Source organism: Manis javanica, chromosome 2, assembly GCF_040802235.1.
Source record: "Manis javanica isolate MJ-LG chromosome 2, MJ_LKY, whole genome shotgun sequence".
Taxonomy (NCBI): Eukaryota; Metazoa; Chordata; class Mammalia; order Pholidota; family Manidae; genus Manis; species Manis javanica.
Genome location: NC_133157.1, coordinates 60,312,085 through 60,337,471, shown reverse-complemented (window position 1 = coordinate 60,337,471; position 25,387 = coordinate 60,312,085). Strand labels below are relative to the sequence as shown.

General features: G+C 42.6%; 1 protein-coding gene across 2 annotated transcripts in view; it reads right to left on the bottom strand.

The window, feature by feature from the left end:
* The window catches only part of GLDC (glycine decarboxylase), a 93,473-nt gene that overhangs the window by 56,167 nt on the left and 11,919 nt on the right, over positions 1-25,387 (bottom strand). For both annotated transcript variants that reach the window (XM_073228559.1, XM_037019059.2), the window contains exons 3-8: positions 21,364-21,499; positions 14,461-14,625; positions 3,284-3,361; positions 2,174-2,321; positions 1,674-1,870; positions 443-539 (exon numbers count right to left, since the gene is read on the bottom strand). In XM_073228559.1, coding sequence (XP_073084660.1) covers positions 443-539; positions 1,674-1,870; positions 2,174-2,321; positions 3,284-3,361; positions 14,461-14,625; positions 21,364-21,499 — 821 coding nt within the window. The remainder of the gene's footprint in view (positions 1-442; positions 540-1,673; positions 1,871-2,173; positions 2,322-3,283; positions 3,362-14,460; positions 14,626-21,363; positions 21,500-25,387) is intronic.

The following is a 25,387-nucleotide window of genomic DNA, read 5'->3' as shown; positions in this document are numbered from 1 at the left end:
TGGTCAGGAACCCAGGAAGCCTCTCCTATTTTATCGCAATGATTTCAGGAACGCCTGTCATAAGCATGGGGTAAGAGTACCCCATGACCACCATCAGCTGGACCATCCTTCAAACACAGTCACTTCAAACACTCTTCCTTTCCTGGAGGGCCTCCATCTCAGCCCTAAGAGAAGGTGGCCCAATCGCCACCTGTAATGGACATGCCTTATGGCCAAGAATGCTGGAGACCCTGAGGTATTAAGTGTGTGCATACACACAGCACCAGCAAAATACATTGTACTTTGATTCTTACAGGACCATAAGCTTATTCAAGACCACCACCAATAAGATTATTGACATCTCTGGTGTGCACACTTCTCAGTAGATGGTGAATGAATGAATGACCAAATGAATGGATGAGTAGCTCATTTCTGTAGATTGTAAGGCATTCAGTGGGATCACCTGAGCAGTACAGATGTTGCTGGTAGCCTTGTCTCTCCGGATGTGTTGCTCCCTGGTTTGAAGAGCAAGACGATACACTTCTTTCCCAGTGGCATCTCTGAACCAAGAATAAAACATCCAGTTAGCACAGATAATCATAGCACCAGGAGCTGTCATGAATGGACCTGCTTCTTTCCTTTCCAGCTGGAAGGGAATTCACCAAATTTATGTGGCTGCAAGACCAAAAAGAAACAATTCCCAAACCATCCCCTCCTGTATAGGACTACTAATGCTTAGTTTGTACTTGATTTGAGGAACTGAGGTATACAATAAGGCCAAGAACCTTGAAAAGAAATTTTCCAGGAATGACCCAGACTAATATAATTAAAGTGAATGAGGATTAAATTTCATTCCGAGCTTCTTGGCAGGCACAAGAAAAAGAGAAATATCTGACAAAGGAAATGATTTCTGTATTAGAAACCTAAAGCAATTGTATGGTTATAAAGAAAAAACATTAAAATCGTACATTTGTCTCTAACAAGGTTTTTCTCTTCCCAATACATTAAAAAATTTGGATAAACACAAAGATTCACCAGGCTTATTCTTCATTCCATCAAGTTCTGGCGGTCCACTTTCAGAAAGGTAATAAGTTCAATATAAAAATTAGCAGACAATAATAATTAATATGTTGATTTTTTAAAATTGGAAAGCACTCTGCCTCAAAAAGATTGTGCTTAATTTCCCCAGTAATAAACATGGCATTTATCTAAATCTGTCTCTGAGGAGCATGATCAATGAGAAGCACTCAGAGAGTACCTTTAGAAATTACTTGAATGAACAAGTGGCAATTCTCTAGGAAATAATGTGGATTACAACATGTTCATGGTAATGTCTCATTGCACTTGTCTTTATAAACATTACCATGTGACATAACACTTTTGAGAAAAAACTGATTAAATATAAAACACACCTAAAATGTTCACTCAAGGCTATCATCAGCCTAAATAAATTTGTTGTAAATGCAAATAGGTTGCAAACTATACACATACTTCTCCAAATAAATAAAAAAAAATTCGGCGTTTGAGAAGAGGTACTAATTCCTACTCTAGGTTCTCTTCTCTGAATCTGTGTTGTACATTTTCTTAACTGACCCGATGTGGCACAGCGAAATGCAGAGAGAAATCAATGACTGGTGATCAGAAGGAACAGAGAGAATGATAACCACAATAAAAAGGTGAAACGAGCTGCTTACCTTGTTACTCCCACCATTCTCCCTGGCATCATCCTCACCAAGCTTTCTCTGACGGCAAAAAAGGCTGCGTGTGGTCCACCATAGCCCAGTGGCACTCCAAATCTCTGTGAGCTGCCTAGGGAGATGTCTACCCCAAATTCTCCAGGAGGCCTCAAGATACACAGAGCTAAAAGGTCAGTAGCACAGCAGGCCAAGCTCTGGAAAGGAAACAAGAAAGAAAATGGACACTCCTGAGAGTAGTGGGAGAGCGGAAAATTACCTCCATTAAGGCAGACTGGCAGAGTTGCATTATATCCTGTGAATTTTGTTTATTCAATCATTCATTCAAAAATATTTACTGTGGAATCAGTGAACATAACAAACTTAAAGAACATGTAGGTAATAGAGAGTTTTACCATTCTAGGTGATAAAGGTATGGAAATTAAGACACACCAAAAACAATGATAATAACTAAAAGTTGGGACACACCTCCATGGACTGAGAAGGAGAGGCCTGCCTACCCCAGTCTGATGTGCTCTCTCCACAAGTTCCGTGAAGTCTTCCACCCTCCCCTCCGTGTCTGGGTACTGGAACAGCACTCCACTGACATCTTTTCTGCTGAAGTCCATTTCATGGGGTAACTTCAGCTCAATGAGAACTCCAGTATATCTGGAAAGACAGAAGATTAGCAGCAATCATGCTTTTGGTTTTCCAGAGAAAATAAAATTAGTTTCTTTTCAGTGATTCAGCATGAATATCCTGTGTCCTTCCCTCAGTGTGCCCTGCCCCACCACCCCATCCCACACCTGGTCCTTCAATGGTAACAGATTGTCATGCCAACTCCAAGTGCGTCTCACAGCTCAGCTGGTCTCTCAGTTCCACCCTCACCACTCCTCCTCCACTTTCCTGTCAGAACCTGCTCCTGAGAGAGGATGGGGAACATTGCGTCCTAGAGCTAAAGAACTGATCATCACTTTCACCTTGGACCAGTTTTAAATGAATGGAAAGCCACCAGTAAGGCAAAGAGGAAGACTTTCGCTAGGTTCCTAAAACCATCCAATTCCAATCATATGGAGAAAACCCCTTCTAAAGGGATGGTGGCATAGGACTGCAGGAAGACTGCCCAGCTGTTAAAAGGAGAAAGCAAATAAGCACGCCCACAAGGGGTAGTTGTGCTGTGTTTATCTGATTACAGCACTAAATAAATACAATGTGCGTCTTCTATTCAATCCACACCTAGGCATTATGTGGATTCCCTATAAACTTTGTTTCCAGGGATGCACACAAAATCATAACAATTGGGCAACCATTTCATTTTTTTCCCTCTGCTTTTCAAACTTTCTGAAAAAAGTTGAAATCATTTTAACATTTTTAATTTTCCTTTTACAAAAAGAAAACAAAACAACATGGTAGCTTAATATAAAGTAAATAAAGGTAGCTAAAACCACTGTGTACTTTTTCCTCAATTCTAACATATTTTACTTACCAGTGAGTTCCTGGGAAGAAAGTCAGAGGGAAAGTAAAAATCAACAACTCTAATTTAAACCAGGTTCACCTCCAATCAGTTTGGAGAGACAACAGAGATGAACATGATATTGTTCCCTAGTTAAAGTATGAATAAAATTAATTACTTGGCTCGAGTCTGAACGACAGCTATTGTCTGTGGGTGGCAACGGGGGTCAACGAAAAATTTCCTCCTCTTGTTGTGTCTGTTGAAAAGGAAAATCACATTCAAGCATGAATATTAAAGAAAGCAGAGTATCTTCTAAGAATGCAAAGCAAAGATGGTATTGAGGGAAAGCCTTAGTGTTAAAAATACTGAGTCATGAGTGACTAATTACATTTATTGATTAGAATTTCACTGAAATCCAATTGTCATTGTTAAAAAGAAACCCAGAGACACAAAACGGAGTCAGTTGTGCTAGGCCCGTGTCACCAATACCTAACCTACTTACACGTTCAACCTTCTTCAGGAATGTGATCTTAATTAGTCACTCTATAATTTTTTGGTCTGCTTAAGTGAGGTAATCCCCTTAGTATGACCCTTTTTGTCCCCCAAAGGAAGGTGATGTTGCCCGAAATGATCCTTGTTTGTTTAGGACTTCCTTGTCCTGCCTTTAAAATTTTTCCCCTTTCTATCCTTTGGAACTCCTTTCTACTTTTTAGATGGGATGTTGCCTGATTCATGAATCATTGAATAAAGCCAAATTAGATTTTCAAATTTACTCTGTTGACTTTTGTTTAACACTATTTTAACCCTACTTAGCAAAATCAATCTTAAGCTAAGTCTAAATATTTAAAAATATACTATGAGGAAAAAGAAAGAAAAGCAGAAGGCTATGATTAGGTACAAGTGGAGATAAAAACAAAACAAAACAAAACAAAAACGAGCTCTTCTGAATAAAAACATCTGAGAATTTTATTGCCAAAGGAGCATTTAGAGATTATCTAAACTAAGTGTCCTCATTCAGCTGAAGAGGAATAGGGCTCAGAGATGGTGACAAGCGCAGGACCATAGGGCTACTTGAAGGGTCCCCACCAGTAAGATGGCAAACTTCCGGCTTCTCTTCAGGGTCCTCAGTTCCCGCCGGCACCACCTGAAGCCCAATCACCTCTTGCCCCCCTCCCAATCCCAGCACCTAGCCAACAGCCACCAGCCCCGTAGAAGTGACACCTCAATCAATTCATGCCCCTTCCTATATAACCCCGCACCTTTCCCTAATAAAGCGGAACTCTCCGGTGAATTGCTGCTATGTGTCGCTCCTTTCCTTTCATTGGTGCCGAAACCCAGGAGACGGGACACCCCAACTGGGCCCCGTCTTCCCCCGACACCAGCAGCAGCTTGCCCTCATCCTCTTTTTCCGGTGCTGGCTCATCACACTCACCACTCCTCTCTGGCCTTTAGGTAAGTATTCCCCCCGGAGTGGGCCACTCTTCCCCGAGCTATCGCAGTGCCATTGACCGTGATCATCCGGCAAGGCCCTGACGCTCGGGGATGAGGAGGGAATGCTCCCCGCCTCAGGCCTTCACGGCTGCGGCGGACCCTCAGGCCCCTCCTCCAAAAGCCATAAATCCCCGCCTCAAGCCTTTACGGCTGCGGCAGATGCTCAGGCCCCTCCTCTGACAGTCAAACGCATTCACCATCCCTTCCATCAGTGCTGAAAGTTTTTAAGCAAAATTTCCCCGGGGTGGGCCACTCTTCCCCAAGCTATCGCAGTGCCATTGACCGTGATCGTCCGGCAAGGCCCTGACGCTCGGGGATGAGGAGGGAACTCTCCCCGCCTCAGGCCTTCATGGCTGCGGCGGACCCTCAGGCCCCTCCCCAAACAGCCATAAATCCCCGCCTCAAGCCTTTACGGCTGCGGCGGACGCTCAGGCCCCTCCTCCGACAGTCATAAATCCCCGCCTCAGGCCTTCACGGCTGCGGCTGACTCTCAGGCATCCCCCTCCAACAGCCATAAACGAGGTGACTCCTTTGTAGATGAGAACGCTCCCTTTTCCCCCCCTCCTCCTTCTGTTCCGTCCGCCGAAAACGCCTAGCGCTAGGTACCTCGAGACTCCGGCACTCTGCCTTCTTAGGGAAGTCTGGGTGACGACCCACACTTCCCAAGAAATTCCGACTCGTATACGAGTTTCCGCAGACCACCAAGGATCATCGGGGACGCCCTTTGTCTCCTTGTGGTCTGCTTCCAGTCCGAGGATCTCCGTTCGTCTTCCCCTGTTTGTCTCCTTCTTTGTCCTTTAGCCATGGGAGCCTCCTCATCCCTCCCTGAAAGTTCACCTCTTGAATGCCTGCTTAAGCATCTGGCTACCCTCTCCCTGATGCCTGATATAAAACCAAAACTTCTCCGTAAATATTGCTCCCAAGATTGGCCGACATACCCCCCTAGACAATAACAAGCAATGGCCCGCAGGGGGAACTCTTGATCCTAACATCACTCGCGATCTTTTTAACTACTGCCAGCGCCTGAAAAAATGGAAGGAGATTCCCTATATTGAAGCTTTCCGCCTCCTCCTCTCCCCGCCCCCTCCCAAGTTCTCCTAGCCTGCAAGCCGCCGCCCCCGCAGAAGCCTCCTGTTCCCTCCCTTCCCCTTCTTCTCCTACAACAGCCCTTCTCCCTTCCTCCCCAACCATCTCCTCCCCCATCTCACCTCCTCCACCTTCATTCCCTGCAGATTAAGCCTGAGCCTTTCAGCCCCCCTTTAACTAGGTCCCGGGGGCCTCCTCCGTCTTTGCCCTCATCACCTGTTTCTCCCCTGTTAGGCACCGCCTTTGTCTTCTCACGTTTGTAGAGAGAATGGGAAAGCACCTCCCCCCATGTCTGAAGGCAGCATGGGAAAGCACAAGCTAGAGAACAACCGGTGCAGTCCTTAGAAGTTACCTGTCCACAAAAACATATCTTGCCAAGACTCCTCACTCTGAAAATAGGGAGACCTTGAAGATGTGTAGAAACACCGCCCCTGCTTCTAGCTATGCCCTTCCCCCACTTGCCGATGTGGCAGGAATAGAAAACAACGCATTCCATAAGCAATTAACTGGAGCCCTGCTGTAGCTCAGCAGAGCATGGGACTCTTAATTCAGTCATGAGTTCAAGCCCAACTAGAGCGGCAGAAGTAAGCAGCTGGGCTGGTAGCTGGCGACATGTGGGTCCGATTCTATCTTTCTTTATTTTCTTTGTCCCCCTTCTGCACTTCAGGACCTGCTCGACTAGGCACGGCTAGACCGCGTCACTCCCCCACAGACTGAGCCAGAACCCTTCAGTCCCCCTCAGACTCAGTCCCGAGAGCCTCCCAAAATTATCGCCCCCCTCCGGGAGGTAGCAGGATCCGAAGGCAGCGTGCGCGTTCACATCCCTTTCTCCTTAAGAGATTTAGCCCAACTAGAGAAACGCCTAAGTTCCTTTTCCACTGATCCCATGACATACATCAGGGAGTTTCAATAGACCCTCCAGTCTTACAGCCTCACACATCATGACATTTTCATGCTCCTGGCCAATACTCTCCTCCCTGAAGAGCGTAGATGAGTTTAGGACTTCGCCCAAATGCAGGCTACTGAAACCCACAGGACTGACCCCACCTATCTCCCTGGCCCCACTGCTGTCCCCAAACAAGACCCACACTGAAATTATAACACCACCATGAGTCTCCGCTCTCGAGATATTTTTGCCTCCTGCTTAATAGCAGGTCTGAAAAAGGGCAGCTTGTAAAGTAGTCAGTTTTCAAAAGCTCCAAGACATAATTCAAAAGAGAGATGAAATCCCCTCCGAGTTCTTAGACAGACTCACTCAAGCCCTATTACGGTATACCAGCCTGGACCCAGAAACACCTGAAGGAAGACATGTCCTTATGACATACTTCCTAGCTCAAGGCTACCCCGACATTAAAGCTAAACTCAAAAAGTTAGAACAGGGCCCCGCTACCCCACAGACTGAGATCCTAACAGTGGCCTTTAAAGTCTTCCATAAGCAGGAGGAGGAGAAAGAATGCCGTAAACAAAAGGCTGATCAGGAGAAAGAATGCCGTAAACAAAAGGCTGATCAGGCCAATTTCCAAATGTTAGCCCAGCTGATAAAAACACAACCTGGGCGCCCCTCTACAAACAAGCCCCCCCAAGAGCTTGTTTCAAGTGCAGAAAAGAGGGACATTGGTCAAGGGTGTGCCCCTCCCCCAGATCTCCTACCACCCCATGCCCCAGATGCCACAAAAAGGGCCACTGGGGGTCTGATTGCCCAACCACCCGAAGGGGAGGATGGATGAACAACCCCCATCCTAAGCCCGCCGTAGTGGGGCTGGCAGAAGAAGATTGATGGGGCCCGGGGGCTTCTCGCCCGACCATTTCCATCACCAAACAGGAGCCCAGGGTTACGTTAACAGTAGACGGTCGGCCCATCTCCTTCCTCCTAGATACAGGAGCCACCTTCTCAGTCTTGTGAGAATACCGGGGCCCTACCACGCCAGCCATTACTCCTATAGTCAGAGTAGGAGGTAAACAGATTTTCCCATTAAACCCCCCACCCACCCTTTTATGCACAATCCAAGACAATTCCATACCTTTCTCCCACTCCTTCCAGGTTATGCCCCAGTGTCCCATCCCTTTACTAGGACGAGGCATCCTTTCCCTCCTCCACGTTTCCATAACTATATCCACTCCCACAGCCCCCAGTACTCCCTTTCTGATGGCCCTCATAGCCGACGACCGCCCTCTGCCCAATGACAGCTCCGGTTCTGCCCTCATACACCCTGTTAATCCCAAAGTTTGGGACATTACAAGCCCCTCCGTGGCCCTATGTCCCCCTGCCTCTATCAAATTATGTGATCCCTCTCAGTATATCTGTCAGGCCCAATACCCCCAAACCACTTCAGCCCTCATAGGCCTCCAACCCATCATTCAAGCAGACCCACTCACTCCCCATTTAATACCCCCATATTAGCTGTTAAAAAAACCAACGGATCTTGCCGCCTTGTCCAAAACCTTTGCCTCATCAACATAGCCATTGTCCCTATCCATCCCTTAGTTCCAAATCCATACAGCCTCAGCATCCCACTTCTCAGTCCTAGATCTCAAAGACATACCCCCATATTAGCTGTTAAAAAAACCAACGGATCTTGCCGCCTTGTCCAAGACCTTCGCCTCATCAACATAGCCATTGTCCCTATCCATCCCTTAGTTCCAAATCCATACAGCCTCAGCATCCCACTTCTCAGTCCTAGATCTCAAAGACCCATTTTTCTATCCCTCTAGACCCCTGCTCCCAAGATTTTTTCATCTTCACCTGGACGGACCCATACACAAGACATTCTAAACAACTCACTTGGTCAGTTTTGCCACAAAGCTTCCGAGATAGTCCCCATATTTTTAGACAGGTCCTAGCTCAGGACCTCAAACAGTTTCATCATGATCACTCCAAGTCCACCTTATAATACATAGACAATCTTCTACTCTGCAGTCTCTCATGGGAACAGTCTCAACTTGACACTGCCTCCCTACTTAACCTTCTAGCTTCCAGAAGTTACCGAGTATCCCCCGTCAAAGCTCAAATCTCTTCCCCTCCTATCACTTACCTCAGATTCCTTCTATCTCAACAAAGAAAGTCCATTACCTTAGACAGAAAATGGCTCCTCTCTGACCTGCCCATTCCCAAAACCAAGACAAAAATCCTTTCCTTTCTAGGCCCTTTCTAAGCCTAGCTAGATATTTTAGAACGTAGATCCCTAACTTCTCCCTGCACCCTGTTGGCAAGACCCCTATACAACCTCAGCAAGAGCCTCCCTAAAAAACCATTATCCTCCTCACCCTGACACTCCTACATTAAGCTCCGTCAAGCCCTTGTAGAAGCCCCAGCTCTCCATCTTCCTGATTTGTCGAAGCCCTTCTCATTATACATTCATGAGAGGTCCAGTCAAGCTCTAGGAGTCCTAGGCCAATATGCTTTGCCCCAGTAGCTTATATCTCCAAGTAATTAGACCCCACAGTTCAGGGATGGGCCCCCTGCCTACGAGCATTAGCCGCTAGACAGCTCTTGCAGAAAGAAGCTCATAAACTGACATTCAGAGCACCCCTTACCATTCTGTCCCCACATCACCTAAAAGATCTCTTAACCTACAAAAGTTTACAGACTCTCCCTCCCTCCAGACTCCTCACCTTACTGTCCTCTTTCCTCCAAAATCTCGTTCACCCCCTTTGCCATCCATACCCGAATCATGACTTTTTCCTCCTTTACTGCTCTCTCACTTTTTTCCCTCATTCCTATTGTCTTCCCCACCACCCCAGCCTCCTTTGTATGGCGATTCAAAGTCAGACAGACTTACACACAGCATCAAACAAAAGTTACTGCCCTCATTGCCACACCAGACTTCCCTCTGAAAAGCTGCTCTGAGCCTTTATACCTCCACTTTCCTCCCTCCACCGAAGTGTTCACTAGCAGCTACCCTTATTCTCCCCACCTCTGCTTCCTCTATGACCAAAAACAAGCCTACTGCAGGCAATGGCCAGATACCTACAGGAAATGTCCCTACTAGTCTTGCACAATTCACTACATAGGTAACTTCCAGTACCCACAGTATTACTCCTCCAACCATTTCATGAAATATCCCAACGGCTCATTCTCCTTATCAATCCCGATGGGCTGCCAGAGTCACAGCCTCAGTTTACTACGGGGGGTCCTCGACCCTCCACAGTACCCTTCATATCTCTCGAAAGTATGTTCCCTCTCATTCCCAGATCTCTCAAGTTGCATCAGATAGCAGACATTCCGAAAAAGTCATTATCCAAACTCTTGATAGTGCCTCTTCATCTTCTTATCCCCACCCATCTTCCCATTTCTCCTACTCTTCATTACAGCTCATTCAGGACACCACCATCTTTCTCAACCACACCCTTAACACAGCCAATTGTTTCTTGTGCGCATCACTACAGCGCCCACTGCTGGCCGCCGTGCCCCTTAATATTTCCAACTACTCCTTCCATGCAGAAAGACAACCCCTCTGCCCCCTGGCAGACATACCCCTATGGGAACCAGAATACGCAGATAATCTCACCATCCACCACTGTGTAAGCCCAACTCCACCCCCCTCCAGCACACTTCACTGCCTCTCTATCTACACCCCTATCTCTGGCTCTAAGACTTTTACGCAACCGGGACACTTCTTTTGGTGTAATGGCAGTCTTCTCAACTCACTGCCTCCCAACTCTGATACACCCTGCATTCTCGTCACTCTAATCCCACAGTTAACACTTTACAGCATGGCAAATTCCTTGAGCTCCAACCTCCCTTGCCCTCGCGCACAAAAAGAGCTGCGTTCCTTCCCATCATAGTCAGTAGCTCTTTGATCACCTCAGCCATTGGGGCAGGGTTTCTGGGAGAAGCCTTGGGTCACTCTCTATAGGCAGTTAGACATCTCAACGCCAAACTTGAGGGAGCCCTGACATCCACTGCTGATTCTCTAGCCTCTCTCCAAAGACAGGTCACTTCGCTAGCTAAAGTCACCCTTCAAAACCAGCGGGCCCTAGATCTGCTTACAGCCGAGAAGGGCGGCACCTGCGTCTTCCTCTGGGAAGAGTGCTGCTATTACATCAATGAATCTGGCATTATAGAAACTGACATTACCAAACTCACCGACTTTGCCTCCAGTCTCCACTCTGCTTCCAATTCCAACCCGTTCTCGTCAATACTAACAAACCCCCTCCTCACCTGGCTCTGGCCCTTTCCAGGCCCCATAATAATCATTCTTCTCGCCTGTCTCTTCTTACCCTGTATAATAAAGTTCATCAAATCCCAAGTCGGAAAAATCTCTAATCTAGCTTTCAACCAGCTTTTACTCAGGAACTACCAGCTTCTGGCCACAGAAGATCCCTCACCCTCACGTGACCTCCTCACCACACGCTGAGATGGACCCCTCTCTCCACTGGAAACTGTTCCTGGAAACAATAGCCACAGACGCCTGGCTCCTGACACCCATATCCTCTTGGCCAACCTATGGTTACAGGGAACCTTCATTGATTTCCAAACCTGAAGAAGTCCACATCTACTCGTCCTTACTGCGGGGAGTCCTATCAACCCTTTCCTCCCAATCCTCAAGCCCTCACTCCCTTCTCCGCCCCTGTTCAGCAGGAAGCAGCCAGAGAGAAAGCAACGTCCACAAACCCATAGAGGAGAAAGGGGGGAATGAAGGGTCCCCACCAGTAAGATGGCAAACTTCCGGCTTCTCTTCGGGGTCCTCAGTTCCTGCCGGCGCCACCTGAAGCCCAATCACCTCTCGCCCCCCTCCCAATCCCAGCACCTAGCCAACAGCCACCAGCCCCGTAGAAGTGACACCTCAATCAATTCATGCCCCTTCCTATATAACCCCGCACCTTTCCCTAATAAAGCGGAACTCTCCGGTGAATTGCTGCTATGTGTCGCTCCTTTCCTTTCACTACTGAAGGACCAGAGTGGGGCCCAGGACCCAAATCCTAGTGGTTCTTTAATAGTATGTGGTTTCTGGAAATAAAACTGATGGGAATGCTTAACAGTTTGAGTATCATGAGCACATCTTGGCAAGAAGAAAGGGGTGGGGAATACATGTATATTGTGCTATGCATTTAATTTCCTGAGGAGATACACAATGAACAATTAACAGCAGCTTTCTCAATGAGAAACAGCAAATTTTATTCTTCATTATATCTTTCTCTACTCTTGGAATACTTTTCCCACTGTGAACAGGAATTATTTTTATAGTTAATATAAAGTAGGTAGAGTTGGGGAGATAAAAAAGTGATTAATTATCCAATGAAAGTAGCTCTTCACAGTTTGAATTTAAATAAATCTGGAGAAATGAGCTATCTAACTCTAAATGACCTAAGATGGAAACAGAAACAATGGTATTTTTTAAAAATTTGCTTAAGCACAAGGCTTTTCAGAATTTTCAAGGGTAAAGTTAAATGTAGGTCCCAAGGTATGAGAAGAGACAGGAAGCAAATCAAACATTTTCAGAGTGTGAATAGCCCATTAACTTTCATCAGTTCACAACAGAACCCCTAAGCCATCAATAAATGCCTCAGCTCCTGCAAGTATGAGATGAAAGCTCTCACTTAGAATAATACAAAGGGGTGGATGACATCCCTTTCTGGTTCTCCATCTATGACTGAAGAGCCTGAACCCACCCACTAGGGCAGCCTGGAAAGCAGAAGGACCAGTGGCTGGAACTTAGAAGCCTCCACACCTGAGTTTGGGGTTCACCACTGTGATACTGTGACTTTTAAGAAATGTATATTTGGTCATCTGAAAGATTAAAATATATTTCTATTTATCATACATATTTCTATTTCTCTACATCCAAAGTCCCTGGGTCACAGCTTTCAAAACCCTTGGAATTTTCTAAGTGTAGAGAATGATAAAATTGTTTTTTTGTTCTGTTAATAGATGACTCTTGGAAAGCACCTAAGAATGGGGGCTGTTTACCAACAGAGCCAACCATGTGATTAGATGGTTGGAACTTTGGGTCCCACCCCCTGCCCACTGGGGAAGGGAGAGGACTTGGAGGTTGAGTAAATCACCAACAGCCAATTACTTAATCAATCATGCCTACATAATGACGCCCCCACAAAGATCCAAAAGGGTGGGGTTCAGAGAGCTTCCAGGTTGGTGAACGCACAAAGACTTGAGGAAAATGGCTTGCACGGAAACTCCACACCCTTCCCACATATCTTACCCTATCCATCTCTTCCATCTGGCTGTTCCTGAGTTATGTCCTTTTATAATAAACTGGTGATCTAGTAAGTAAAATGTTTCTCTGAGTTTTGTGAGCATGAGCTGCTCTAACAAACTCATCAAATGAGAGGAGGGTTTCCTGGGAACCTCTGATTTATAGCCAGTTGGTCAAAAGTACAGGTAACAACCTGGACTTGTGTTTGGCATCTGAAGGGTGCAGGTGCAAGAGTGGGAGTGGAGGCAGTCTTTTAAGGCTGAAACCTTAACCTGTGCAATGTCCTGCTATCTCTGGGTTGATAGTGTCAGAATTGAGTTGAATTCTCAGACACGCTACTGGTATCCAAGAATTGTCTGTTAGTGTGGGGAGTGTCCCACACACACTGGAATTGGTACCAAAACCAATTTAATTATCCTTCAAGACTGGAAGCCAAGAAAGAGACTTACATAGACATTCAAGGCCAGAGGCACAAAACCTCAGACCGACATACCATGAATGTGGGTAGATTTCCCAACAAGATGACCATCTACATGAGAATTCTACCAGGAAGGTAAGATCTAATGTATTCACAAAGCAAACAATGAAGGAAGATGAGGACTTGGAGAGAAACTATTACCTATACATCATGATCCAGCAATCCTACTTCTAGAAATACATCCTCAGGAATTAGAGAACTTCTGACAAAGATTTATTCTAAAAATCCACAAAAATATCAATAACACTAAAAGATGGAAACAAACTGTGCAATAATAGAGGTGAGGTTACATAAATTATGGTACTTCTATGCAAGTGAGTACTATATAGCCAATAAAAGCCATATTCTAGAAAGCTGACTAAATAAATGGGGAAATGTTCATAATATATTGTTAAACTGAAAAAGAAAACAAGCTATAAAACAGTAAATACAACCTAAGAACAATATTCTTCATGAAAGAGGGTGATGGTCATGTAGTACATTACAGATTTCCAGTCCCTACCTGGTATCTCTTCTCCCCTTCACCCAAATAACAGAACCCCAGTATATAGAGGGCAGCAATATGCAATATGCCTATCTAAAAAAGAAAGCTATATTTTTCCAGGTCCTTTGTAGGTTAGGGTAGTCAATGAAGGGCAAGTGAAAGTTATTGAGAGTGGCCTTTCAAAAAACCTTTGAAAAAGGCTTACTTAGCTAGAAGTACCATTTACCCCGACCCTTTTCTTCCTCCTGTGTGCAGATGTCATGGCTAGAGATCCAGCAGTCTTCTTGAGGCCATCAGATGAAAGCCTCACACTAATGATGGCAAAGAGAGAGGAGCATCAGTCCTTGATATTAGCAAAGCTGTTGTGACATGCCTGAATGTAGCATTAACATCTGAATTTAGCATTAAGAGAAGGGCCAAACATTTTTCTTACATAATGTCAAACATCAGTGGCATTTAATACCACTATTATTTCAAACCTTTTTGTTGTCTCAGCTAACTGGTATAATGATGCTGATACATACATGTCTGTCAGTGTGCATGTGAGAAAGAGAGAGAGAAAGAGGGAGAAGTCACTGCACACTGCCTGGGGACAGGAGGCCACCCCACACAGCAGGAGAGAGGCTGGAAGGTGTCCCTGACCCGGAGGCTGGGCCTCTCACCTGTGGCACAGCTGCATGGACTCTGCAGCTGCGGTCGCCTCATCCAGCAGGGATGCGTTGGCCATGTCCATGCCTGTGATGTCACATACCATGGTCTGGTAGTTGAGTAAACTCTCCAGTCTCCCCTGAGACACCTCTGGCTGGTATGGAGTATACTGTGTGATCCTGTGAGGGATACAAAAGGTGACATCCAATGTCTGATTCCACTATTCAGAAAAGCTCATGAAGCATCTTCATTTAGGAGTTCAGTACCTGAAAATTAAGTTTGTCTCTATTGAAAAAAATTATATAATACATCTGTAAGCTTCCCTTTTGGCCTTTGCAAGTAAACTCAGAATTAAACATAGTAACAAAATTATCCTTTGTTTGGGGATAATCAGCACTTACTTTTCTATCCCTCTAAATTATTTTTAATCTTACATTTCTATGTTAACGATCTTATTGTGTCTTATGTTTTACTGTAAGCTGGCTCTTAAAATCCACTGGAACTTACCTATGGTATTATAAATAGAAATTGCACTTCCTATTATCTTCCTTCTAGCTAAAAACTCACCTCAATCATGGTTCACAATAGGGAAGCATCCAAGAATCTACTATCTAATACTCAAACATTTTTTTTCGGGGGCAGGGGGAGAGGGATCTTTGTTTTATAGTAACCAGGAGAAATTCTATGCAAGCCTAAGAAATTAGTAGATGTCTATTTAAGACTTCTCACTATCCAATAATTAAGATCTATGGAAGTTAACTCCATAGCTATTAAAATTCAAGTATACAAATGGTTAGAAGGCAGCATATACATGCATTCTAATCTTGCATCCCAGTTATTAGCCAAAACTGTCTTTAAGGTATGTTAGTTAACCCACTTAGTGCCTTCATCCTTTTTACTCATTCACTCATCCTACAAATATTTATTGCATGCCTGCTAAGTACTATGAACTATGGTAGGTTCTAATGAGATACATCATAAGCAAAATGGATAAAAGTCCCTCAACTCAAAAATAATATATTGTAATGGGGAAAAAGAGACAATAAATAAATGAACTCATTTCAGAATGTAAATAATTTAAAGAAAATAATGTAAGGTGATAGAATAGAGGGCGACTGGGGACTTGTGACATAGCTGCTGTCTTTCCACCAAGAATCCATTCATTCTGTCACCAAAGCGGGTCAGAGTCCATACTCCAGCATGAGATTGACATTGTTTCATCTCTATTGTTTTCATTCTTTCAAATGAGGAAGATGCTTTGTTTTGATTTTATCAAGCCCTTTTCCTTTCTTGTTCTGATAATCATGTTCAGGATATTTCTATCCATCTTTTTTTTTTTTCCTTTTTGAACGCTTTGAAATCAATGTTTTCTTACCTTTGAAGGGGATGGGGTAGGGGAGATTGTACAATCAGTACAGTATCAAGACTTTGAAATGACTTTTCTGAAACTTTTACTGGTGTGGGGGGTATCATGGGGTAGACACTGTAGCACAGAGAAGGCAAATAGGGACTCTGTGGCATCTTACTATACGGTTGGGTAGTGACTGCAATGGGGTATGAGGGGACACAATAACATGGGTGAATGTAGTAACCACATTGTTTTTTCATGTGAAACCTTCATAAGAGTATATATCAATAATACCTTAATAAAAAAAATAAACAACTTTTACTGGTATAGACGTGTGTATATGTGTGTACAGCACAGTAAATTTTTGCTTCAATTAACTCTTTGAACAGCCTGGCTTAGCAACTCTGAATGAGTTTGCCAAATTCTAAGTGGGTAGTGAACTGGAATAAATGAGGCACACAATACATGATACAGACATAGTAGGAAGGGAATCTGAACAGAAATATAGTCACACAAAAGGCATAGACAAGGGGCAATTGTGACCTGAGATCAGGTAAGACCTTCACACACAGTATAGTCTCTCACCACAAAGACATGCTTAGATTGCTTGGCTAACATGAAACTTTCGATTTACACAGAGTCATTATTTTGACATATACAGATATAAAACTTGCACATGCAAACACACACACACACACAGCACATGTATGTATCACCTAAGCCATTTAATAAATGGGAAAGATTCAATATATCATAAAGATAGACATTGAATATACAATGGGGAGAGAACAATACTCCACAGAATTCATCACAGCACTGAATAAAAGTGAGCAACAAACTGTCAACTAAAATGAGAATGAGTAAACTAGACAATATGCACATATAATAGCATGCATTCATTGAAAATGACATGTAAAAGAATATTTCCAGACAAGGAAGATGATTGTGATACATTAAATTAAAAAATAAAATGTAAAACACCATGACCCCATTTTTGTAAATTTTTAAAAACAAGTGAACTGAAATGTAAAACGTGGTTTTCTCTGAATGTTGAGATTAACAGTCATTTTTACCGTTTTTTTTATTATATGTTCTAAATGTTAAAGACATCAGCTACCATTTAACCATCTTCTTTGCCAGGAACATATTTACAACCTCTTCTCTTGTGATTATCTTACACATGTTTATTGTAAAAATCGAAAACTCAAATAAGTTATCAAGTATATAAAATCACCCATAATCCCAATGTGCATTTCTTTTCAGTCTCTTTTCCTCTTTTGGGATAGGCACCCTCAAGTGTGCTGTCCACTTCTCTGTTGTTTTGTCTTCCCCTTTTCTTACTGATTTGTTACCTTTCTTTATACATTCTTTTTCCCCCCTCTAGCTGTAGTGAAGTATAATTGAGGAATAAAATTATAGGTATTTAAGTGTACCATGTGATGATTTGAGATATATATAAATTTTTTGAACTGATTACCATAATCAGGCTAATTAATCTCAGTCTCTTTCTATATCATAATCATATTTAAAGTAAGATTATGCTCCATGTGAAATTTTGTATTTCTTTTCCCATTAACATTATTCCATGGATAATTTCTAGTAACTTAATTACATAACATAATTTTAACTGTTATGTTTGTTATTTGTATCAATTTATTTAGTAAGTCCCCTCAAGTTCAATATTACTTGTAGTTTTAAATACTAGAAATAGCATAACAGTAAACAGCCTTATCTTTGTCTTACTTGTTTAGGGTAAATTCCTAGCAGTGGAATTTTGAATTGTATACGATAATTTTAAGGCTCCTGGTACTTATTGCCATGCTCCTCTCCTGAAGGATCATAGCAGTCTGCACTCCCTCAAGCAGCGCAGTGATTCACAGGTGTCCCTGTGTTTCCACAATACTGTGTTAATTAAGCCCTGGGTTTCAACCTTAATTCTTTAACTTAATACCTATGAACTGGGAAAAGAAACTAAACCTCTCTCCGCCAGTTTCTCTAGGCGACATCACCTATATCATATTTTCTTAGCACTCAAATGAGATTACTACATATAAAACATTTGGAAATGGTTAAATCCTGCCCTAATGTTAGTTGTTTTCGAAAAGTTTTTTCCTCTATTTTGGTCTTTTAAAAAAACTGAAAAAGTAAACATACATAGGCTTTTCTCAAAAGATTTACCCTCTCTCTACTTACTATAGTTCTATTCAGATATTATTTTAGATATTTCTTGTAGGAAACTATTTTTTTTCTTGAAATTTATCACATCTGTGTCAGCTTCACACTTCCTACTCTTCCTCCAGCTAGATCCCCAAACTGTCTTCTCTTCCTGAATATTCTTATTCCTTCAAAGGTACCACAGTTCTGCCAATTCTCAAAGTAGAAACCTCAGATTTTTCAAAAATCCCAAATAATGACCAATTCCCATTAGCCTTCCTTCCAGTTTCCTATATCCATCTCTTTGTTGCCTTCCTTGCCTACGTAGTACTTAAACTAGGAACCTACCGAATAGTTGTGGTGCAAATGTGTAAGCTATCTGACTCCCCAGCTCAAATGGGGATAGTCCCCATTACCTGCAGGGAAAAGCCCAAACCTCTTAAGCACAGTCCTTCATACCTGAGGGCATGCTTTTCCTTCAGTCACAGACTTTGGGATTTAATATTCCCCCTCCCTTGCTCAGCCTTTCTCTCCTTGCTCAACCCTTTCATAAGTCCAAGCTTAAGCTGATGCTAATTAGCACTACTAAATGTAGAGAGCTTTAAAATTGTTTCTCACAAAAACACAGCAAATATAAAATTGCACTCTTTACTTGTAAACTTCTTTTATAGTCCATAGGTTTATTACAACTATACACAAAATAACACCCATTAATGGTTTTATCATCTATTAGAGAAATCAGGTTGGTGAGTATGCCTGATGATACTAAATGAACCCTCATTTTAGGAGAAAAAATGCAGGCCTACCATCAGGCATGCGAGGGTTTAGTTGCCTCAGTTAGGCAAAACATAGCGATCTGTGATCCACAATCTCTATATTTCTACTATTTAGCTCAATTCATTTTTTTCCAGATGTATTTCAATTTAAAAAAATTATCTGTACAACCAAGAAGGCATTTTTTCTGGCTCAAATAGGATGCCTGATATAGCAACATAGCATTAACATTCATTCAGAAATAATCAGTATTCTCTATGATTTTTTTATTGTGACCTTCTATTGGAATTGAGAAAGAAGGAGGTAGTGGAGGGGTTCCAGTAAGCCAAACATTCATGAGATTCTCTCTTTTTAATCCAAGGGCCAAAGTTACAAAAAATAGAAAGAGCCACAAAGAAAATATTAGTTTTTTATATTAGTTACTTATGCTATCAGTAGTCAAAAATTTTTAACAGTAGACCCATAAAATAAATTCTAGACCTGATGTAAACTTTTTGTAAGAGTCCAAATGTTTGTGTTCTTTTGAGGCTATGCTGTCCATTTATTTTCACCTCACGTCACCGGAATTTGTTGGTTCTGTCTCTATGGAAACCATTCAGGAGGGTGATAATGTGAAGTCCACCCACCCTCATGTGCACAGCCCTTCCTCCCGGTGCTTGCGAGGTGCAGTATTACCCTCTGGTTCAGATCAGCTTTCGGAGAACAGAAAGGAACAATATTTAAAACATGCCCAACCAAAATCCGGGACTGAAAAGCAAAGAACCCTGTTCCTCTCTCAAAACGCTTGATGGCTCCTGAAATTAACACATATCCACACACAGCCAGGAAGCAGTATGGTGATTATCGTGTATGGCCACCAGGAGTGAAGGCTGCTGGCCAGTATTCAGAAGGCTGAAATGCTGCAGCCCATTCATGTATTTTGAGGCTTCTTTTGTAAAAGGGAAGACAGGTCATTTGCTTTCGAAATCAAACTTGGGAGTTTACCATTCAAACTCTTACCCATACCACAGTGAAAAATAAGCCCTCAACAATGCAAACGTATTCTCACCCACACCAAAAGCAGAAAAACTAGTTCTTTGACAGTTTTTTCCTGCTCCCTTATTAATAAAGAAACAGAGCATACTGAAACTAAAAAGCTCTGGGATGGCAAGGGAGGAGTGATTCTACCAACAGATCTGGCTCCTATAATGATGGCACACAGACAACTGATTCCAGGGCAAAGCTCCCTGACCAAGCAGGCCTGTGTTTGCATGTACGCAAAAGCAGACAAAAGATGCACAGCTGCTGTCTCACCACCCAGGCTGGCCCACACTGAAGGCTAAGCCAATGCTTTGTTCCTCAGAACTATAGGCCTGTACCAGTGGGATGGCAGTGCTGAGGGCCTACAATACAGCCACTCACCCACAGAAACCTGTCATGCTGTGGGTGGCGCTGGGGAGAGGCTGAAATCACATATCATGAGTCGTTGCCACAGGACAGCTATTCATGGTACTAACACTACTATGTGCAAAGTTTAAGATTAAGCAGGGTATCAGGTTTTCTTTTCAAAATCAGTTGACATAAAGTTTCTGTTCAAAGATGTGGGTGCATACAATGACACTGATCCAAAAACAAGGGAAAGAAAGGCCCAGGAGTCTCCATTTTCCCTCCTTCATAATCAGACAGTATTTGCCAATGGACAGAAGCAGCATGTGTGCTTATCTGCTCTCAGGCACCCCTGGAACCCTCGCCTTGTCCCTGTCAAGAAATACCCAGGGTGTTTTCTTGTGTGGTATTGAGGTATGAACCTCTGTTTCATTCTTTAGTTCAGACAGCAAACTGTACTGGAAAATAGCAAAACAGCAGAGAAGTGGACTTGGGAAATTTTCCTCAAGTGCTGGAGAAACACTTTCAGGTTTGCGCAATGGATGTCAGCCAGAGTGGGTGGGGACAAGGTCACACACACACACACACACACACACACACACACACACACACACACCCCTAGAGGACTAGGAACAAGTTGCCTGATTGATGAGGTGAGAGCAGAACAACCAACTAAGTGTGTGCAGCTCAGCTCCCTGCTTCACTATTTCTAGAAGAGCATGCTCAAAGAATGCACGTTTTCTTCTCTAAAAAGTGCCAAGTAATAAAGCTGATATTTTGATCTCCATTTACCTGGCATTATGTCTTCTTTTTCAGTTGGTTGTGGAGCCAGAATATTGGGAGGATGTGGGGAGGCTGGGGGGAGACAAAAGTCACTCCTAAAATGCTGATGGAAGACAACAGACCAAGATTGTGACTTACTGAGTAAGATCGGACATAACCTAAAGTCCTAGTGTCTCCGAAGAACAAAGCACTGAATCTGCCCATCTGTAGGTTCAATGTCTTGCTCAAATACGTTTACAAAGACAGAATAGACATTAAGTCAGAGAAGGCAAGAGATTATCAGCATCCACAATTTAGAGCTCTAGAATGCTTTATGGGAATAAAAATGAGAAGAACCTTCTGTTTCCTCTACATTTGAGTAAGGGAATTTTCCAAGCCAGAGAAAGCCAGGTATGTTCCTGAAGCTTAGAGGCAGAGTTAGGTGTGTGGGAAGTCAGAGAGAATCATGCAAATCAAATCACACTACTCTGTTTTTAATCAAGTAATACATTACCATCCTGAGTTCTCCAGTAAGTTCCGCAGAATAGCCTGTGGCACTGAGCAGTTATAATAGCCCATGCCTATATATGATCTCCAGATCTGGTTTTTGCTGGAAATGGCATGCAGAGTTGCAAGGATTTCATTTTCACCTGATTGTAGGAAAGAGAAAAATATTAGAGAGAGAAAATGCATTAAAAGAGAACTCTAATTATAATTGAAGACCCTCGCTTTTGGGGGGAATATTTAAGAGAACAGCTATATATAGAAATTCAGGAATCATTCCCCACCCTGCAACACTAATTAATATATGCAAAAATCTGAAAAATCCCCCAAATAGCACTCAGTTACTCCTCAAGTTTGGTTCCTTACCATTTTTTTTTTTTTTACTCCTCTTTTTTTGGCATTGTTTGTCAGAATTGCCCAAATTTAACATGCCTCATGCCCAGTTTCTTTTGTTCCCTTTACATTTCTGTTGTGTTTACACCAAATAAAAATTCTGCTTTCTCTCAGTAAAATCTTGTTTTCCCTTTTAAATTGTTTCACACCAATGGTTGGCATAAGTCTTAAATAACACATGACCTACGTTTTTCTCTAAAATTGCCTTACTAAGTCTGATACACTTTCCTTTGTGTTGCTGAAAGAGCTTACAAAAAGCCCTTCACCCGACAATGTAAAATATCAGTTATAATAAAAGAACCACATGCAGTTTTTACCCAGCAATCCCATTAGGGCACTTAGGTAATTAAGTAGGAATTATAAGAGTTCTCGGATGGAGTTGAGACCCTATTTTGGGTCTTTCATATAATAACAGAATAATAGCACCAGACATATTGAGCATTTACTCTTTATCAGGAATTATACCAAATGTTTTTTGTTTGTTTTTGTTTTGTTTTGTTTTGTTTTAATACCAAATGTTTTCACATGCAGCTTAGGAAACAGGCTTGAAAAGGATTATTCACCTACAGCTACATGGTTTTAAATTGAAGAGTTACTTACAACCCAGTCTAACTCCAGATTCCACACCTTCCCCACAGGACAGGGTTCAGACCTGCTACATGCACAGCACTTACACTGAAAGACACTTTCTAGATACAAGTGACCTTACATGGTTCTTCTTCTGCCCCTCTGCATACAAATAGATCGTGCTATGAAAAATGAACTGAGATTAAATTACTTAGGCAAATGCCTGGCTCCTTTTAAATCTCTAGGACTCAGAGTCCCTTAAATCTTGGAATTGACTAATTTCATTGTTACTATATAAGAGAAAGAAAATCTAGATACGGCAAACTCTGAGATGACAAACTGGTTAGGAAGATGCTTCACTTTGTTTTAACCCCACTGAAGTCTATGCGAATATTATTCTCATCAATCTTTATCCTCACTTTCACCCTCCATTCCACCCTCCCACTCCACATGCTTTCACAGGAAATAAACTTACAGGAGACGTGTCATTTTTCCAGACTAGGTTCAAGAAAAAGAAGGCAGTTATGCAAGCTAATCAGTTTCATGAGTAAATATTATCCAACTGCCTTACAATAGACAACCTTACCTTCCTCCATGGAAAGTTTAGGAAATATATGTGAAAGTACAATAAACTAGTATCTAAGGAGATACACAAGGACAGCATCATTAGGAACAATCATGTAAGACATCCAATCACTTCCCAAAGTCTTCTTTGCATATTATGTTATGAGGACAAAAGGTCCAGCTCTCAAATGGAAACAGTCTGTGAAGAGCTTTGTCTTCTGTCAAATCAAGAGTTTAACATTTTGGGAGTCATAGATTATAGAATGATTTTTTCTACATTATAGAAAGATAATTCTATTGGTAGTATGAATAAGTCACAGGGAGGTAAGTCACTGTGGAAACAGAGAGATAAGGTAAGAGACCAGAACAGCAGACCAGAAAGCAGATAGGAAGGGAATGTTGTTGTGGATTGAACCATAATCTCTAAAGACATGTAGAAGTCCTAATTCCAGGTACCTGTGAATGTGACCTTTTTTTGAAATAGGGTTTTTTACCGCTACAATCAATTTACAATGAAGTCATGCTGTATTAGGATTAGCCCTAAATCAAAGACTGGTGTCCATATAAGAAAAGGGAAATCTGGACACAGTGTGAGACACATACAAGGAGAACACCATGCAATGACAGAAGCATTATAGGATCAACAAGCCTTGCTTCTCAAACTTGACTTTTTCCTATTATGACTTTTTTTTTATTAAGGTATCATTGATATACAATCTTTGCTCAGATTTCACATGAGCAACATTGTGGTTTCTACATTCCCCATATTATCAAGTCTGCACCAATACCCCATTACAGTCACTGTCCATCAGCATAGTAAGATGCTATTGAGTCACTACTTGTCTTCTCTGTCTATACTTCCTTCCCTGTGCCCTCCCCTATATTATGTGTGCTAATCATAATGCCCCTTAATCCTCTTATCCTGTTATGACTTCTTTTAGTGATTAAAAGTTTTCCATTTTTCTCCCTTAAAAATTGAACTATGGCGAGTAAGTTCATGGGAATTGCAGAAAGAGGAACCCCAGAGAGACAGCTTCATTGGACCTAGTACTACCCCTGTGTTCCTAAGATCTTCACTCTGGAGCTCTCTTAGCTGGATACCTCTGTTGCTCAAAATTGATCATTTGGGTCTTACATATCATTAATTTTTTTCCTCTTCATTTATGCTAATTAAAAAAATAATTTTCAAGTGTTTCATTCAAGTGTGTAAGACGTAGTGGCAGCTATGAGGGATGCTGATATATATCTGGAGACCCTGAACTGATGTGGGATGTGCCAGTGGGCGCCTGGCCGGTCTGGGATGGTATCTTCTGTTCCTTATCACTGAAGGCATATAGGCAGGACAGTATGACGGCCTAGGTGGCAGGAGGCTGCTGAAGCAAGGAAGTAGGGAACTGGACTCTGGTTAGGGCACTCTCACCAGGCTCTCTCCTGGACAGCCCCACTGGGAGGTAAGAAAGAATGGGTTTTCTTGCAATAGGAAAAATCAGATCCCTCCACCATTCCAGTTGAGAGTTTAGTGTCTCCAGATACATATAGCATCCCTCACAGCTTCCATTATGTCTTATACACATTAAGACACAGAAGAAAAATGACCAAACTTGAGACAGAAGTTTCTAATCCTCTAACAGATACATTCTACTCCCTACAGGACCAAACCTCCCAAGCACCCGTGAGCTCTGCCCCTACCCAACTTGGCCCTCAATATTCCCTGACTGGCTCTCATCATAGTCAAGTCTTGGCAAGCAAATTTACTTTCTGTTGGGAGAAATAAATGAGTTACTAGAATGAGCAGTCCTCTGTCCAAGCTAATGGATACTACGGAGTCATCAAGAATAGGGTAGGTACTTGATCACGCTTCTGAAAGTAAGACTGGTATGAGAAGCCTTTCCCATTCAGTCACCCACTGCTCATCATGATCCAACTTCCCAACTAGAAGCCAAAACAGTTTATGACCTGAAGAACAGGGAGTTAGGCTGCTTTTACTGTGATAAAATCAAGACCTCAGGCTTCACCAGTCACATATAATAAAAAAAATTTCCCAAATGCACAGCTTAGTGAGTGTTTGAATTGTTTCAGATGTTTGTTCACTGGTCACCATTTTCATACCCACTAATCTGTTTGGTCCAGTTGTCAGAAGAGCCACCTAGTGCATTTAGGAACCCAGAGCTTGAGTCACTATGTTAAATAATGCCAAGATTCAATAGACATGGAGAAAAGGAGAGAAGAGGGAAAAATGGACAAGCAGGTCATAGCTTCTGAACCTATCTGAAATGAAGAATCAGTCCCCAAGAGCATGTGTTTGGAGCATTACTGATCTAAATAAAAGTGCAAATCCTAACTCTGCAATGTCCACAGCTGCACTTCCCAGTAGATTTAGATTCCTTCTCCCTTGGAATAGAATTCCTTTCTAGGGAAAACAGTGTGTGATCCTTAATTCAAAGTGGCAGCTTTTTTTCCCTACCTGGTAAGAGAACCACTATAAAAAGGCAGTTGCACCATCCAAACCC